Source organism: Cebus imitator, unplaced genomic scaffold (assembly GCF_001604975.1).
Source record: "Cebus imitator isolate Cc_AM_T3 unplaced genomic scaffold, Cebus_imitator-1.0 Scaffold70, whole genome shotgun sequence".
NCBI classification, from domain to species: domain Eukaryota; kingdom Metazoa; phylum Chordata; class Mammalia; order Primates; family Cebidae; genus Cebus; species Cebus imitator.
Genome location: NW_016107385.1, coordinates 4,321,323 through 4,337,548, shown reverse-complemented (window position 1 = coordinate 4,337,548; position 16,226 = coordinate 4,321,323). Strand labels below are relative to the sequence as shown.

Here is a 16,226-nt window from a genome sequence, read left to right as displayed (position 1 = left end):
GGCCAGGATCCAGCCCTCACCCGCAGTGAAGATCACTCTGAAGTTTTTACCTGAACCTTCAGGCCCTTCCTCAACCACAGAAGGCAACTTCAAGAGGGAAGATCAGAACATCGGACTCACAGCTACCTTTTATTCAACAAGTGCTGTGTGCCAGCCCCATGCTGGTCCTCACAGACATCATCTCCAAGCCCACAACAGCCCTGAGAGGCAGAGCCACTGTTATCAGTTTACTGAAGGACACCACTGCCCTGAGACGCAGTGACTTGCCCAACATCACACAGCACAGGTGGAGGTGCCGCTACACCTAAGCCCTGCTCCACTACCCACTGCCTATGTGGCAAAGTCCCGAGAGCCCTCACCCAGACCTGCCTGGCACCTCAGGTCCTCCTGACCGCATTCCAAGATCCGCCAAAGTTGACCCCAAGCCACGCTGCACCCTGGGCCAGCAGCCAGCATGCACGCTCTAGGCTGTCTCAAGAATTGACCCGGCTGGGAGGGACAGGCCCCTTCCCCTGAGGCGTGCTTGGCTGAGTTCACCAGGGCTCCATCAGTTGAGGCCTGAAGCCTTGGTGAGGGAGTCGAGGAGCTGGAAGTAACTATACTTGAAGTCGTATTCCATGTCATACCAGAAATTCACTGTGGGGAGAATGAGCATGAAGGTCCCTCTTCTGACCTGGAGCCTCCCAAACCTCCCCCTAGAGGCCCTGATGGACCTTGGCAGAACCTGCCCCTCACCTGCGATGCAGCCATGCGACTGCTGGACGTGGTGGAACCACAGAGCCGGCAGGTAGAGCATCTCACCGGCCCGCACCGTGCAGCGAAGGGCCTGGGCCTGACTGTAACTCGGGTACCGGGCTAGGTCTGGCGCCAAGGGGTCCAGTGGGATCCAGGGGACCTGGAACACACGAGATGCCAGGGAGCAGCCCCCCCAGGCCTCCCAGACTTCAGGCTGTGTCCCTTCCAAAGGTCAACACCACAGACCCTGCTCGGCTCAGCACTGAACGGCCTCAGACTTAGGGACTTTTCAGATCAAGGTGCCACCTCCCCAGATCTTTCATGCCTGCTCCTCAGGGCCAGGCTTCTGCCCTTCTCCTCCCTTGAGCCCAAAAACAGGACAGGCACCTTCTCCATGGCTTCTTCATCTACCACCTTAAAGGTGCCCTCTTCAGTCAGCTGGTACGTTGCCGGCGTGTACAGCTCTAGAGCCCAAGGGAGAAGGGTGTGGGGGAAATGCAAACAGCCTGGAACTTGCCAGACTCTCCTCCACCCCAGCCAGCCCTGGGCAGAAGCGGGGGGATCAGGGGCACCGGTGCAGTGGGGATGCCACAGGCACAACTCGGGCCTGGGAACTGGCCTCCTAGGCTCTCACTGCCTCCCTCCCTCTTGGGCCAGTGGTCCCCCAACCCTACACGCCACACCCCCTACCATAGGGGATGAAGGGCCGGTCAGTGGGCGGATGTAACAGGAAATACTTCTCTCCTGAGACCACACAGTAGAGGTTCTCATAGTGGTCCTTGTGCACTGCCAACAGAAAGAAGGCCCAGGGGGCTCAGAGCCCTGTACCCCAAGATGGCCTATGACAAAAGAGAAGGGCACCCAGAATCAGTGGGCTGGACAAGATGCCAGGGCTCCCGTATTCCGGAATTCCACCCATCTGGGACTTGATGCTCGCCAGGCCCTGGACTCCTCTCCACCAAGAGGGCAAGTTCTCCTATACTCACCCCTGACCCAGCTGGCCTTCAGGGAGCTTTCTTTGGGTCTAGAATAAACAGTACACCCACCCCCAATGCCATGGGTCCATTCCCCCACCTCAGCTGTCAGGGGAAACCCTCTGTGGTGCCTGAGTCCTAGAAGCCAAAAGAAATCTTAGAGACAACCCAACCTCCGCCCAGGCCCAACCCTCCATTCCTGGCCTCGTCTTCCCTCCCTCTGCCCACACCTGCTCCTTCCTCGCCTTTGTATTCCCCTTACACCTACAAGAAGTCACCGCAGCTGCCTCCCCCAGCCAGAAGTTCACAGCGTCGGGCATCTTTCCTGCGGGACAGAGGCAGACAGCAAGTTAGGAAGGCCAGGCTGGGGAAAGCTGCCATCCAGTGATGCTAAAACCAAAACCTGGGTGAGCACAGAAGAATCCCAAGAAAGAGGGTCAGGAAGAAGCAGCAGAGGTTGGGAAAGCTTGGGAAAGGGGCCTTCCCACCCCCGGGGACAGAAGAAAGGACAACAATCTTCAGTAGTTCATCTATGATTAAGTCAGGCCTGGGAATGTGAGTATTTAGTGAGCTGCACCTGGCGCTGACAGGACCAAGCCTGTGGGCCAAGTCATCACCTAAGCGACCACCCTGCCTCCACTCACCCAGGGCTTCGGAGGCCCAGGGCACATGGGATTCCAGATCAGGCAGCAGCTGGGCCAGCTCGGTGGGCAGATTGGAGCACTGCTTCTGCACATAAAGGACTCCCGGGTGCTGGGCACGGTCCTCCAGCACATCCACCACAAAGCTCAGGGGCAGGCGGCGTTCAGCTGGCATCACGAAGCGGTCCCCTCTCACAGCATCCGCGTAACCGTCTGGGGTGACAGCCACACTGACCTCCGTGGAGCCCACTGTGGCTCTACAGGAAGGGACACTCAGCTCATGCTCTGATGCCAGTAATCACTGCTCACGTCCCACCCCAGGGCAGCTCCCACCTGAAATAGGGGAGGGACCACTTCTGCAGGGCCGGCCAGTGCTGCAGAGCGTTGCGGATGATGCACGGCCTGTTGGGGCAGACCCAGTCCCGGTAGAAGCAGAGCGGAGTTGGGGGCTTGTCCAGGTAGGGCACAGCAAGAGGCACACTGAGCTCTGAGAGAAAGAGGAGGACAGGGGATGGAGGGGCTGAAATCAGCAGCACCCTGTCCCTGCCCAAGAGATGCCTTCCCTGGAAAGGCTATGCTGTGTCACTGGGAAATGCCCACTGCTGACCAAAGGACCCTGGACAACCAGGAATAGATGAGGAGGAAAAATGAAGGCAGAAAGCACCATGCATGCACACCAGCACGGGCCCTGACCAGCCAAAGGGCCAGGGACTACTGCCCAGCCCATAACCCAAATCCCCCGTGGGGCTGTATCTGCGCCTACACAATGGACCCCCCCACCTTCCCACCCTGGAGAGGCCAGCCTCCTAGCACCTACCAGGAACATGGTGGAGTCAGGAGCTCTAGAATGAGTAAGGCTGAGGACCCTAGGCCACGGGTTGGTCTGGGTGGGGTATGGCTCTGGAAAACCCACTTCCACAGTGATTATTCACTGAGCACCTAGAACGTGCTCAGCACTTGGCTTGGCCTGTCTGGGGCTATCAGGGATGACACAATCATCAGTTTAGGAAATTCACAACCTTCTCACCGGGAAGACTAACTACCAGCCAACACCAATGGAGAAATGGAAGGGCTTGGCTGTGGTTTGGGTCCCACTGAACTGCATCACCATCTCCAGACCCCCAGGGCCACCACGTGCACTTCAGCAGGTTGTGCAGTGTGCCACCACCCCGCAGGGGTCTACAGTGGCCCCGCATCACCTCTAATAAAACCTCCTCTTTTTGACTCCGCTTTCTCCTTCGCTCCTGTCACCCTGCTGGTTGGCTCTAAGTCCTGTTGACTGTCTCCTATGTCTCTCAAACCCACCTGCTGCTTCTCTCCTCCAGTGGCATCCACATTCCAGCTACCTCCTTTGGGTCGTCACTCAAATGTCACATTGATAAGGCTTCCTTCTCTAACTATACTTTCTAAATTTATAACCTGCCCCCCCAATCTTTATACCCCTTTGCCTATTTTATTTTTCTTCTTAGCATTCATCACCATCTAACATGCTATATATTTTAGGGCTGGGCACGGCGGCTCATGTCTATAATCCCAGCACTTTGGGAGGCAGAGGCAGGAGGACTGCTGAGGCTGGGAGTTCAAGACCAGCCTTGGCGACATAGTGAGGCCCATCTCAACAAAAAATCTAAAAATCAGCTGGACATGGTGGCATGCACCGATACTCCCAGCTATGCTAGAGGCTGAAGCAGGAGGATCTCTTGACTCCAAGAGCTGGAGGCTGCACTGAGCTATCATCATGCCACTGCACTCCTGCCGGTATGACAAAGCAAGACCTTATCTCAAAATAACATATATTTCACTTACATTAGCTGTTTATCATTCTAACACCCTTCCTAGAATGTAAGCTCCACAAGGGCAAAGATACTCGTCTTGTTCAGTGATGCACCCCTGGGACCTAGAACAGTACTGAGCACACAGCAGATACTCGGCAAAGATGTGCTTAGTGTTGAATAAAAGTCTCCATCATCAGCCGGGCGTGGTGTCTCAAGCCTGTAATCCCAGCACTTTGGGAGGCCGAGGCAGGCAGATCACAAGGTCAAGAGATCAAGACCATCCTGGCCAACATGGTGAAACCCCGTCTCTACTAAAAAAATACAAAAATCAGCTGAGCGTGGTGGCGCACGCCTATAGTCCCAGTTACTTGGGAGGCTGAGGCAGGAAAATTGCTTGAACCCAGGAGGCGGAGGTTGCAGTGAGCTGAGATTGCGCCACTGCACTCCAGCCTGGCGCCTGGCAACAGAGCAAGACTCTGTCTCCAAAAAAAAAAAAAAAAAAAAAAAAAGTCTCCAGCATCCTGGCTGACGGTTGCAGCAGTGAACTGGCTGGTTTCTCCGGCTTACTACTACTCCCTCTCAAAGAGTTAATCATGTAAATCATCACAGCCCCAGTCATCTTCTGAAAATACAATCTCATCTTGTCGTACCTCTAGTAACGCACTCCTGCATGGCTTACCGATGCTCCTTAGAGAATGCAGCCTGCCTTGGCATGCATGATCAGGCCCGACCTACTCTTCTAACCTGCTGTCTCGTGCCTGCCCTTGCCACACACCCTCTATTCAGATGGTGCATGACTTTGTTCCAGCTGCTCATTCAGACTGGAATGTCTTTCTGCTGGTGTTTATAAAGTATACAGGGCTTCGCTTTGCTGCACTCGTGCTCTCGGTCAAGCCAAAAGGCCCTGGTCTCCATTTGGTAGTTACCAAACCCTGCTTCAAACGGTCCCGGCACTGATGTTCACCTCGGAGGTTAGGCTCCATCTCTCATGGCCACACCATGCCAGTCCCCTATACTTTGTGATTTGTTGGAAAGTGAATGTTCTTAAACCAAAAATTGGAACTGAGAAGACCCCAGTGGTCCCAGGAATCCAAGAAAGAGCTGGCATGCCTGCTTGTTTCTCTGGCTAGGGTACCTCCTCTCTTCAGGCAGGTTGTTCTGTCATCTCTCCAGCTCTAAGCAGACTGGGTAGTTCCTCCCTGCAGCTGGTCATCACGCAGTCTTTTCTGGTCTGGCTGAGTCTGGGCTTTTTATGGGTCTCAGAGGGGAGGAAGTACATGCTGATTGGTCCATGGGCAGCCATGGGCCAGCTGGAAAAAGCACAAGTTCCCATTCCAGTGGGTGGGACTGGTAGCCCAGCCCCTAGGCTTCAGGCCTTCCCTGGCTTGAAGGTGGGGCTGCACCCAGGACCGGGCCCCTTCTACCCAGGACCTGTCTCTTGCCACCATTCATGGCACCCAGGCTGTTTGTGCCAAGGGATGCCTGCAGGCCAGCATCGAGCTGCCCTCAGCCCCTCCTGGCCTCCCTCCCATGCTCATTGGTGTCCAAAGTCCGAAGGGGGCCAAGGTGGCAGGGGGCTGGTGTGTCAGCGCTGCCCTGAGCATTTACACACGGCCAGGTTGCAACAGCACCCAGGCTTGGCCTCAACTTTGCTTCGTGATCTCATCAAGTGCTGACAGTGGAGAGAAGCCAGGCAGCAGGACCAGGCACTTCTCAGCCTGCAGCAGCAGGAAGGGGCCTCACGGGCCCCCAAGACTGCAGAGATGCCTGGGTCCACAACTGCACCTTGGGAGGCTGCAGCTGCGTCTGGGAGGGTGGGGCTCCCGCCTCCCAAGAGCACAGGTGTGCCTGCCTTGCAGCCCTGGCTTGGATGGCTGCAATTATGCCTAGGGAGCTCCCACTCCACCAACTTGGAAGGGGCGGGGTTCCCGCTTGTCCCCAGCTCCCGCTAGCTCTGTGGAGCATGCAGTCACAGCTGCACCTCCTTTTTGCATTTTTCCCCCTGCGGAGGGGGGCGGGGCCCGCAGCTCCGGCAAGGTCCAAGTTGCTCGGCAACACCGGCCAACCTCACACAAATGAACCTGATGCTCCTGGGGCTGGCCCAGAAGTCCCAGCTGCACCGTTGGCTAAGTGCTCACTCGCAGGCTTCTGGGATGCGACAGGGAGCAAGGTTGAGGCTGCAGCAGAGGCTCTGGGCTTGGGAGCAGGTCCTGCCCGGCCATGTGAGGGTGAGGGTGGTGCAGTCAGCTGCCTCAGGGATGCAGGGCACAGGGGACCCACTACTGCCACTGTTGCTACCACACCCGCTTCTGCTGCCCCACTTGTGCCTCTCCGCTGCAGCCAGCGTGATGACAGCATCTGTCCCAGACTGGCCACCGCTGCCATCAAAACTACTGGACTCAAGCAATCCTCTTGCCTCAGCCTCCTGAATAGGTGGGACTACAGGGACATGCCACCACACCAATTAAAAAAATTTTTTTTAGTGATGGTGTCTCATTATGTTGCCCAGGCTGGTCGTGAACTTCAGGCCTCAAGAGATATTCTCATAGTGCTAGGATTACAGGTGTGCGCACTGCACATAGCCTGGGATTCTGAAAATACATGGAAACTGTCTTTTTCTCACCCTTTGGATTTCTGCAATTAGGAATTTCTGTTTTACTTGCTCACCATTTCCTTTAGAGAATAGTTGCTTTTCTCTCCTGGGGCTTCAAAGTGAGAAAATTTCAAAAGGGATCCCAACAATTCCTTTGATCCCATAACTCTGTTAAGAACTTAACAAACAAGGAATGGAGCAATGGCTATGCCTATAATCCCAACACTTTGGAACGCCGAGGTGCCAAGAATTGCTTAAACCCAGGAGATGAAGGCCAGCCTTGTCTCTACTAAAATTCAAAAACATGAGCCAGGCACGGTAGTGCATGCCTGTAGTCGCAGCTACTCCCAGGGGCTGAAGCAGGAGGATCTCCCGAACCTCGAAAGTGGAGGTGCAGAGAGCTATGACCATGCCACTGCACTCCAGCCTGGGTGACAGAGCAAGACCCTGTCTCGAAATAAATAAATAAAAATATATAGACAATTTAACCAACCAAAATACTCACACATGTACACAAAGACCCTGCTCCTGCAGACTGGCTTCTTGTTTCCTGAACACACCAGGTACACTCCCACTGAGGGCTTTGCCTGCACTTACCTTCTAAACACCTTACACTGTAAATGTACTCAGTACACCTGTGGTTAATTGTCCACCTTCTCACTTAGAATTTAACATACGAAAACAGAGATTTGTTTTGTTCAATGATTTATCTCGAAAACAGAGATTTGTTTTGTTCAATGATTTATCTCAAACACAGTGAACAGACCCTGCCCCACAGATATTGAGTAAGCATTTGTTAAATTGATACTCAAATGTATTTCTTGCAGCATTATTGAAAACAACAGATTAGAAATGACCTAAATGACTAAGTGAATACAGCACTAGCACAAAGATGTGAAAAAGACTGAGGTAGAAAAACGTTAAATGATCTCCAAAATACATGGTGAAGTAGAGTGTGATTAGCAGGCTACTACTGTATAAAAAGGAGAGTAAAAAGTCGTGTATGCAAGGATATAAACAGTCTTTCTGGACGAATGCAAACTGGGGCCGGGAGGAAACCTTGCCTCGTTTACATTGCATACCATTATATATTACGTACCCATTACACACACGTGCCTGTGTTGCTGTTCTGTGCTAAGAAATCACTTAAAGAAAAAAGGAGGGAAGAGAGGAAGAAAAAATAAAAGGAAGCGGGGGAAGAGCCAAGAACCATTTGTCAGCCTGCAATCCTCCCAAAGTGTGACAGGGGACTTGGGGGCGGAGGTGGGGCACGTGGGGGAGGAATCCGACCACCACGTGTGCCTTTGATGAGCTTTCAAAATGGGTAACAGCAAACTGCCCAAGACTGTGGGAAACAAAGGACTTGGACACGACCATGGTCAAGGCGGCACGGGGCCTTGGGAATAACGTGAACAGAGTCACCCGAAGCCACGAGAGTGCACGAACACGGGAGGTGGGAAGCGGTTTGCAACACAAGAGCAACCTGGCGGGGCCTTAGGCCAGTCGCACACAAGAGGTTCCGAGACCCCAGTCAGCGGCTTCTCAGGGCCCCTCCCGTGTTCGGAGGTCACCGCAGCTTCTGGGAGAGCCTACTCACCCCTTGCAGCGGCCGGGAATTCTCGTAACTCCTTCCGCACGGCTTCCAAAGCCGCGTCCACCATGGCTGCGCCGGGGCCGGCGCCGGCGCGAAACACCGCCTCTCCCTGACGTCCTCGCCGCAGGCCACACCCGAGGCCTCCGCCCCGCCCTCCCCGAGGCCTCCGCCCCGCCCTCCCCGAGGCCTCCGCCCCGCCCTCCCCGAGGCCTCCGCCCCGCCCTCCCCGAGGCCTCCGCCCCGCCCTCCCCGAGGCCTCCGCCCCGCCCTCCCCGAGGCGCACACCCGGTTCTGCCACCGAAGCGGTGGAGCGAGCAGCTGCGCCGGCTTCCGCCTGCCCCACGGCCAGCATCCCACGGTTAACAAACGATTGTGTTTATTGACAAGTTCATACATCAGTACAAACGGGAACGTTAAAAACAGCCGCCGCCCGGTGCAGCCGGGTAGGAGGCGGGAAGCGCCGCGACTGGGACAAAGTAGAAAAGTTATAAATAAGGGGTTTTTAAAACTGGGCAGGGGCGACTCTGGAGTGGGGCGGCTGTTGCCGGTGGCCTCAGACATGCAGAAAGGGACGGGGTGCCGGCCGGGCCACGAGGCCTCCCCACCCACCCACAAGGGTCAGAGGGCAGGAAAAGGGCGGCCACGTTCTCACAAACCTCAGGCTGAGGGTAGCTCCCTCCTCGAGGAGGACCTGGCCCAGAGAGCGAACCTGAGTCCCACCTGCGGTGGGCTGCGACTAGTGTGCGAGGTGGGGGCGCAGCGGGTACGGGCCCGCCGCCAGCTGCGGCAGTTCCGGGGCCACGCGGTGGTAGAGGAGTGGGGGAGGGCCAGTTTTGGAGCAGCTCAGATGCACTCGGGCTGATGCCCCGCAGCTGGGCACCCTTCGGAACCCACTTCTTTGTAAGCCTCTGCCTACGGCCCAGCAGCACAGGTGAAGGGGCTGTCGTGGCCTGGAGCTGTGGTAAAGCTGTCCTGACTTACCTGGATTAGAGGGGAGCAGTAGGGCCCAAAGACTCCTTCCTCAACTCTTCAACTGCCTCATGACTTGGTCCTACTCTACCTCCTACAGTGCCCTATTTCCTTCCCCTCACCCCTAACTACTGCCCTTTTAAATTCTAACCTATCCCCTCACCTCTGCCACTTACCTGTCCCACCGACCAGTTTTCCAGTGTCTCCTTTGGCCCCTGCACCTCCCTCAACTCAAACTCCAGTATCCGGCACACCTGTGGGTGCCCAGCACTGCCTTTGAGGAGGCTTCTTCTACCTAAACCAGGTGTCCTGTGGGCTATCTCCTATCAGCTAGGCTGTGGACACCAAGAATCCAGAATCTGGGTTCACTCAGTGTGTTCCACCCCTTTTCCTGCCCCCCTGATATGTGTTCCCCATAAGCCAGGGTGGTGAGGCTGAGGCAGGATGTGAGGAAACCAGGCACATAGCAGCCAACCAGATGCTCTAGCAACCAACACTCAACTGTGTGCATGTGTGTGTGTGTGTGTGTGTATGCATGCATGTGATCTCATCTGCATGCTGTGCAGGGGTGTGTGTGTGCGTGTGCATGCATGCATGTGATCTCATCTGTGGCCGAGGTCCTCAGGAGGTGGGCCAGCGCCCTGTAAACGAGGGACATTCCAACACAGGCTTCTGACTGAGCATGACTCAGGATGCAGGGAGAAGGTGACCTCTGGGCTCCAGCAGGTGGCTGGGGTCCAGGGCTGGAGGACAGGGAAGGACAAGGGGCTGAGGAAAGGAGGCCAGAGCTTCATGTTTGCCCAGCTGAGGGCTTACTGTCCCGCAGCAATGTCTCACAGCTGGCTCCAGTTCTGGCCAGGACAGAAAGGGGTCACAGGGAGAGACAATGCTGGGCCCCTCTTGGAAGGAGTATGGGAGTGGAATGTAGGGGCTCAGGTTCTAATACCAACTCAGGTCTCCTGGTGGCTGGGGACACCCTGGAGGGCCAGATGGCTCTGCCTTTCTGAGCTGCCAGGTATCGGGGAAAACCACCCTGCTCTGGCAGCCAGGGGAGTGCAGCTGGTGTGAGAGGGCAAGTGGAGGTAGAGGTGAAGGCCCCCAGTTGGCTGAAGGGCACTGAATACCACATGACCTGTCACCTCGACCCCAGAGTACCCTGTGTATGCTCCACCCCAGGGAGCTGATCCCTGCAGTAATTTCAAATGGCTTCTAAGAGAGGGCCAGCCCTTTCCAGATTCCTAGATGGGGCAGGCTGCCCTCTTACCCCTCACAGCACCAAGATGACAAAGACCCAAGACCCGTCCCTGCCACTGGAGGGGCTGTGGAGGCAGGAGTTCCAAGGAAGTGAGGCAACAGTCAGGGAAATAAATTAATAAATACAGGTGCCCCACGAGGAGTGGCTGGGAAGGCTGCTTCGCCTCTCAACACTGCTCCCTGCTTTCCACTTCAAGCAGCCCCGCAGATTTTGGTGAGTGGCAGAGGGTCTGCAGTTTAGAATGGCTGGGGCATTCATTCACTTGGGGCAGGCTTCTGAATCTCAGAGTCTGCGTTCCATGCGCCGCTCCACGGCTTGAAGCAACAGTTCTGAGTATTGCTCCAGCAGGGCCTGTGTCTGCTCAGCTCCCACAGCCCCAGGGCTACTGCCTGGGCTGGACAGTGCTACCCCAGCCAGGGCTTCCAGCTCCTGTCGCACTGAAGAGAAGGTGTCTCTGAGGAGCTGGGCGATCCGACTTTGCTCTGCTGAGGGCATCTTGCAGCCAGCCACCTGAAACAGGACCCCGGGAAGTGAGGTGGAGGACACACAAAAGGGAGGGGCCCCAGCTGGGTCCAGCCTGCCTTAGAAGAAGGGACTAGCTGGGAATTCTACCTGCCAAGATCATCATGTATGACAAGGGGACATGGGATGCAGGCAGACTCTGGGGGTGACCCCCAAGGAGAATCCCATTAGATTACAGAACCGTCTACATCTTGTTAGCAACTCCTATGACAACTCAGGCAGAATCAACTTTCTCTGTCAAAGTTTAGCCCTCCTGGACTATTCCCTATGTCTCAGGAGGCCAAATAATTTGTGGGTATAAAAAAGGATGCCATTAATAATAATACTGGGACAATGGCATAAACGGATTGCCCTGAGCCAGCTAGATGTGATCTCTCCATGGCTCACCTCCTGAGGCAAGTCTCCAGCTCTTAACCAGAAATGGCCGCAGATGCCCGGTTCAAGAGGCTAGCCTGGCCTCTAACCCCCTCACCTATGGTGCCCACAATGTTCTTGGGTGTTCCACTGTGTCAGCACAAGAGCCTTAGCATACTGTTCTGGACATGGCTATCCAAACACCCAGCACTACTGACGTGCTCACCCGCCTGCCGGGGGGCACCGAATACCCACCGAGTGGTAGAGCCGCACGGCCTGGTGCACGCTGCCTCGGAGCTCTGCCACCAGCTGCTCACACTGCTCCAGGCTCACTGCTGGTTCTGAAAGAGACGGATACGGCTCAGTGAGGCCCAACTTGCAGTCCTTTTAGGCCTCCCCACCCAAGACACTCAGAGCAGGAGAGACCTAGCCCTCAGCAGCACACCCCCAACTTGCCCTCAATCCCTTCCTCTTGCCTTCTCTTCCAACGGCCTCCCCAACACCACACAAACAAGGTCCAGAGGACCACACAAACAAGGCCAGCCCCAAGTTCAGAAGGCACTGAATGGGCAAGTGGGTCGCAAGGAAATCATGAAGGTTAGCAGGAGTGTCTCACCATCAGGGGTGTGACTTATGGACCTGAGACAGGAGCAGACGGGACGAGAAACACCAGAAGCTGAACGCACAGAAATGGGATGGAGCCAGAGACGGGACAGAGAGAATGGGGCAGGAGATGAGAGTTAGGGAGCTGTGCACACCTGAGTCCTGGCTCAGGGCTGCCCCTGGCTTGGCGCAGTCCATGGGGTTGAGAGTCTTCTCAGGGGGTGGGGGCTGCAAGTTTTCAGGGCCTCGGAGGAGGCTGCTGACTGGCAGTTGCTGGGCACAGGGGTTGCTGGGCCCAGGATGAGCCTGGCAGTCTGTCCTAGGCTTGGGAGTGGTGCCCTCCCCCAGACAGGCCCATCTCTCAGTTGTACTGTGAGCTCTTCCTAGGCCCACTGGGAAGCCAGGCTGTTCTGCCTCACCAGGGGCCCGGCCTTTGGTTACAGGTGAGAATGCAGCCAAGGTAGGACGGTCAGGCAGTGGTTTGGGGATGTCCAAAACCAGGTGAGCCCGGCTGGGCAGGGTCAGCTTGCTAAGTGGTGAGACTCGGATAGGGGCAGGAGCTGGAGGTTCGGCGACCAGGCTCAGGTTCTCCCCAACAGAGATACTGCGGGATATCTTGGCCATGGAACTGGTGGTGGGGCTCTGGTAAGAGTGGGGCCGAGACAGACGGCCATCAGCCAGGGGCAGGGAGCCCTGACCATCCTGAGCTTTGATCTCCCGAGAGAGCAATAGGCCTGGTGAAGGGGCCTGTAGACTGGCTTCATCTCTTTCTGCAAAGGACACAGAAGTATACACAGTTCAGGTGGTAAGAAAGGCATCCCAGATACCAATGCCCAATACCTAAGACCTGCTGTTCCCCTCCACCTGCCCATTAAGGGACACCCAGTGGCCAGCACAGTGACACATCAGGACTACACCAGGCCCTCCCTCCTCCAGCATGTACACCTGTTCCACACACACTGCACCGTGGCACCAAGCCCTGCAAGCTCCTCACCCTGTGGCACCAGACTATGCACAGACTGGGCTTTCTGGAGTCCAGATAAGGGGCTGGCTGTGGCCACTCTCTTGGGAGCCCAGCTGCTGTCAGGGTTGAGACGGCATCGTGGCAACAGCACAGTGGCTGCCTGCTGGGGGCTGCGGTTGCCAGAGGATAGATCTGCCTCCGGGGGTGCTCCGGGGGGATTGGCACCTTTGCCTCTCGGCTGCTCACCAGATGCCTGTGGCACCTGGGCTGGTCTCGACATCAGTGCCAGGCTTGAGGAGGATGGGGATGGTTCCCTATAGGGAGGAAATGTGGAAGAAGGCCCAGAGAAGGTTCAATGCTCCTCCCTGCCAAAATGGTGAGAAACTCATGGCACCAAGGCACTAGGAGAGAAGGACAAGCTCAAAGCCAGACAGGCTGGTGCAAGGCCAGTTAGCCCAGGACCAGGCGTGAAAACACCCCGGGCATGAAGAGACAGAACCCTGGTGAGGAGAGGGCAGCAGCACTGGGAGGCCAGGAGAGCTGGAGCTGCTGCTGTGTGGACGGGGTCTCTGTACCTGAGTGGGCGGGTCTGCACTTTTAACAGGAATCGTGAAGAGATGCTCCGAGACTCTGACCTCTCTGGCACCTGCACTGGGGCCCCTACCAGGGTCAGAGAAATCATGAATTGGGGCAGAAACCAAGCCCTTGGCCCAGATTTTGCTTCCCTGAGAAGGAAAGCCCGGACAATATCTATACCCTGGGACCCTCCTCTCAGGGAGGCAAGGAGGGGAGATGGGCAAATTGCAGGCACTAAATGCTGGCCCTCTGACCACACCTGGAGCAGCTCCATTGGCCAGAGTCTCAAAGTGCTGTTTCAGAAACTGCTCCTGGTCTGGGGTCCGGGGGCTTCCCTCCTGCAGTCCATAAGGGGCCGTGCCTCCCTCCTCTTCCTCCTCTTCTTCATCACCCTCAGCTGGCTCTTCAAGGTCTGAGGAGATGCCATCCACACTGAGGGGCTCTGTGCTCTCGGAGTCTGGTGTGGGGAGAAAAGAGAGGCATTGCACTGCACCCAACTGTTGCCAGAGGCTTCCCGCACCCCAGCCCATGAGCCCTCCATCCCCGCTGAGCCTCACCTTCAGTGGGGTGCTCGGGGCTGGAAAGGCAGCTGCTGCTGTAATCCACAGAGCAGGCACTGTCGGGGCTGTGCTTTTCTGAGCTCCTGCTGCCTGGGTACACTCTTCCCAGAGTTCCCCGGGCTGGAGCCTGCACCTGGAACTCACTGCCAGGATTCCAGCAGGGAGAAGAAAAGGCAGTGAGCATGGGTGAGCAGCATCCCCACTGGACTCCTGCCTGTGATCAGGGTGAGGGATGAGGCAGTGGTGAGCTGGTAGGTAAGCCCTGAGGATCCTGGGGACCAACCCTCCCCCAACTAAATAACACTCAGAAAGAGGGGAAGACAGGGCGCTGCACGGCCCACAAGGTCTGGCCAGGGCAAGATCCTTGCCTGGCATCCATGGTGGGGCTGTCACTCGGCTCCGGGTAGACAATATCGTCTTCAACGGGTGCAGGTTCCAGATCTTGGGGAAAGACCCCTTCCTCTTGTGACAACAATTGGATAATATGGGGGCAAGAACAGGGTTGGGAAGCCTGAGGCCGAGTGGGCTTTTCATTCTGGGAACACATAAAGCAGCTGATGTGAGAAGAGGTGAGGGATGAGGCAGGGGTGGCTGGGGGGTAAGCCTTTAGTGACCCTCCCCTTGGAGAAGAGGTGGAGGTGAGTAAGGATGTGGTGTGCACTAATTCTGGGGGAAGCAGAATACTCTAGCTCTGAGGACAGAGACCAAGAAGCCAGGCTGGGCTCCAGTTGCTGATGGGAGCTTCTGGATGAACTACATTAACACTCTGGGCTGCCAACCTCCAGATACCACTTCATATCAAGAGTCCTTCAAGAAACCCAGCCCAGGGCAAAGGCCACTTTTGCCTCTCTATCCCAACTGCTCCCCTGCCTGCCCTGATGACCAAACCATACACCCCAGCCAGCCCTATCCCAGCTTTGCAGTTCTGGTTAACCATGTGCCACAGAGGCAGACCAAGTAGAGCTGGACCAGGGCTCAGGTCCCAGCTAGTGGCAAAGGCTGCCTAAGGCCCCCTGGAGCTCTCTAGAGAGCTGAGAGAAAGCTGGCTCACCTGGCTAGCGAGTGAAGTCTCAAGGGCCTGCTGCCCATGCTTCCCAGGACCAGATGGGATCATGGCCAGCGAGTCCTGGCGAGGGCCCCGTGGGCTTGGGGCCAGGGTTTCCAGCTGCCGTAGGTCTAGCATGGATCGAACGCTCAGCTCCACACCAGGCTGAGCCCAGCGCCCCCTTCTTTTGGGTCCTGGGTTGGCTGCAGGAGCTGGGTCCAGGAACCCCATGGTCTCCTGTGCCTGGTGGGAGGTAGTAACAACCACACGTTAAGATCAACAAATAAAAATATATCCCTTACTGTGTGCCTGGCATATTACACTTATTAGCTTACTTCATCCTCACAGCAACCTTTTGAAAGGTTGAAATTGGCACTATTTGCTTTGTTTTGTTTTTGTTTTGAGACAGAGTCTTGCTCTGTCACCCAGAATGGAGTGCAATGGTGCAATCTTGGTTCACTGCAACCTCCGCCTCCCAGGTTCAAGCAATTCTCCTAGCTCAGCCTCTCAAGTACCTGGGACTACGGGCACCCGCCACCATGCCCAACTCAGTTTTGTATTTTTAGTAGAAATGGGATTTCATCATGTTGACTAGGCTGCTCTCGAACTCCTGACCTTGTAATCCACCCACCTCAGCCTTTCAAAGTGCTGGGATTACAGGTGTGAGCCACCGTGCCCGGCCTGAAATAGGCACTATTATAGTCCTTGTTTTTCAGATGAGAAGACTGAAGCACAGGGAGCTTAAGTGACCAGCCCACATCCCACAGACAGTAAGTGGCCTGCAGGTTAGTCTGGCTCCAGAGTTCATGCTCTTAGCTGCATTCCACATCCTTTGGCACAGGAATCTCTAGTCTCAGCCTTCGCCTGGTGTCATGGACGCCTCAGAGCTGGGAGTCTCTAAAAGTCTCCCAGTTCTGAGGACAGCCCCAGCAGCAACCTCTTACTACCAAGAGTCCTCCAAGAAACCCAGCCCAGGGCCAAGGCCACTTTTGCCTGTCTACACCAACCACTCATTTTGCCTCTCTCTACCCCAACTTCTCCAATGGCTGGGGGCCCCAAAGACCCT

At 56.0% G+C, this 16,226-nt stretch overlaps 2 protein-coding genes across 5 annotated transcripts in view; both read right to left on the bottom strand.

Moving 5' to 3' along the window:
• Nucleotides 1-102: 102 nt before the first annotated feature.
• Nucleotides 103-8,438, bottom strand: JMJD7 (jumonji domain containing 7). 3 transcript variants are annotated; one of them, XM_017531036.2, is made up of 8 exons: nt 8,316-8,434; nt 2,684-2,837; nt 2,354-2,607; nt 1,978-2,034; nt 1,426-1,521; nt 1,123-1,199; nt 736-895; nt 117-636 (listed from the first exon to the last, which is right to left on the bottom strand). In XM_017531036.2, the coding sequence occupies exons 1-8, from the start codon at nt 8,377-8,379 to the stop codon at nt 548-550; spliced, it is 951 nt and encodes a 316-aa protein (XP_017386525.1). In that variant the 5' UTR covers nt 8,380-8,434; the 3' UTR covers nt 117-547. The 3 variants fall into 3 exon arrangements, with proteins under 3 accessions (XP_017386526.1, XP_017386527.1, XP_017386525.1); XM_017531037.2 differs by lacking the exon at nt 1,123-1,199 and having other exon boundaries at nt 103-636; nt 1,426-1,574; nt 8,316-8,438; XM_017531038.2 differs by lacking the exon at nt 1,978-2,034 and having other exon boundaries at nt 103-636; nt 8,316-8,435.
• Nucleotides 8,439-8,671: 233 nt separating this feature from the next.
• The window catches only part of MAPKBP1 (mitogen-activated protein kinase binding protein 1), a 53,096-nt gene continuing 45,541 nt past the window's right edge, over nt 8,672-16,226 (bottom strand). The window contains exons 24-32 of one of the 2 annotated variants that reach the window (XM_037739455.1): nt 15,167-15,403; nt 14,484-14,650; nt 14,113-14,258; nt 13,815-14,012; nt 13,555-13,639; nt 13,010-13,293; nt 12,171-12,785; nt 11,668-11,753; nt 8,672-11,046 (exon numbers count right to left, since the gene is read on the bottom strand). In XM_037739455.1, coding sequence (XP_037595383.1) covers nt 10,819-11,046; nt 11,668-11,753; nt 12,171-12,785; nt 13,010-13,293; nt 13,555-13,639; nt 13,815-14,012; nt 14,113-14,258; nt 14,484-14,650; nt 15,167-15,403 — 2,046 coding nt within the window. In that variant the 3' untranslated portion in view covers nt 8,672-10,818. The remainder of the gene's footprint in view (nt 11,047-11,667; nt 11,754-12,170; nt 12,786-13,009; nt 13,294-13,554; nt 13,640-13,814; nt 14,013-14,112; nt 14,259-14,483; nt 14,651-15,166; nt 15,404-16,226) is intronic. The other variant, XM_037739456.1, reaches the window with a different exon arrangement.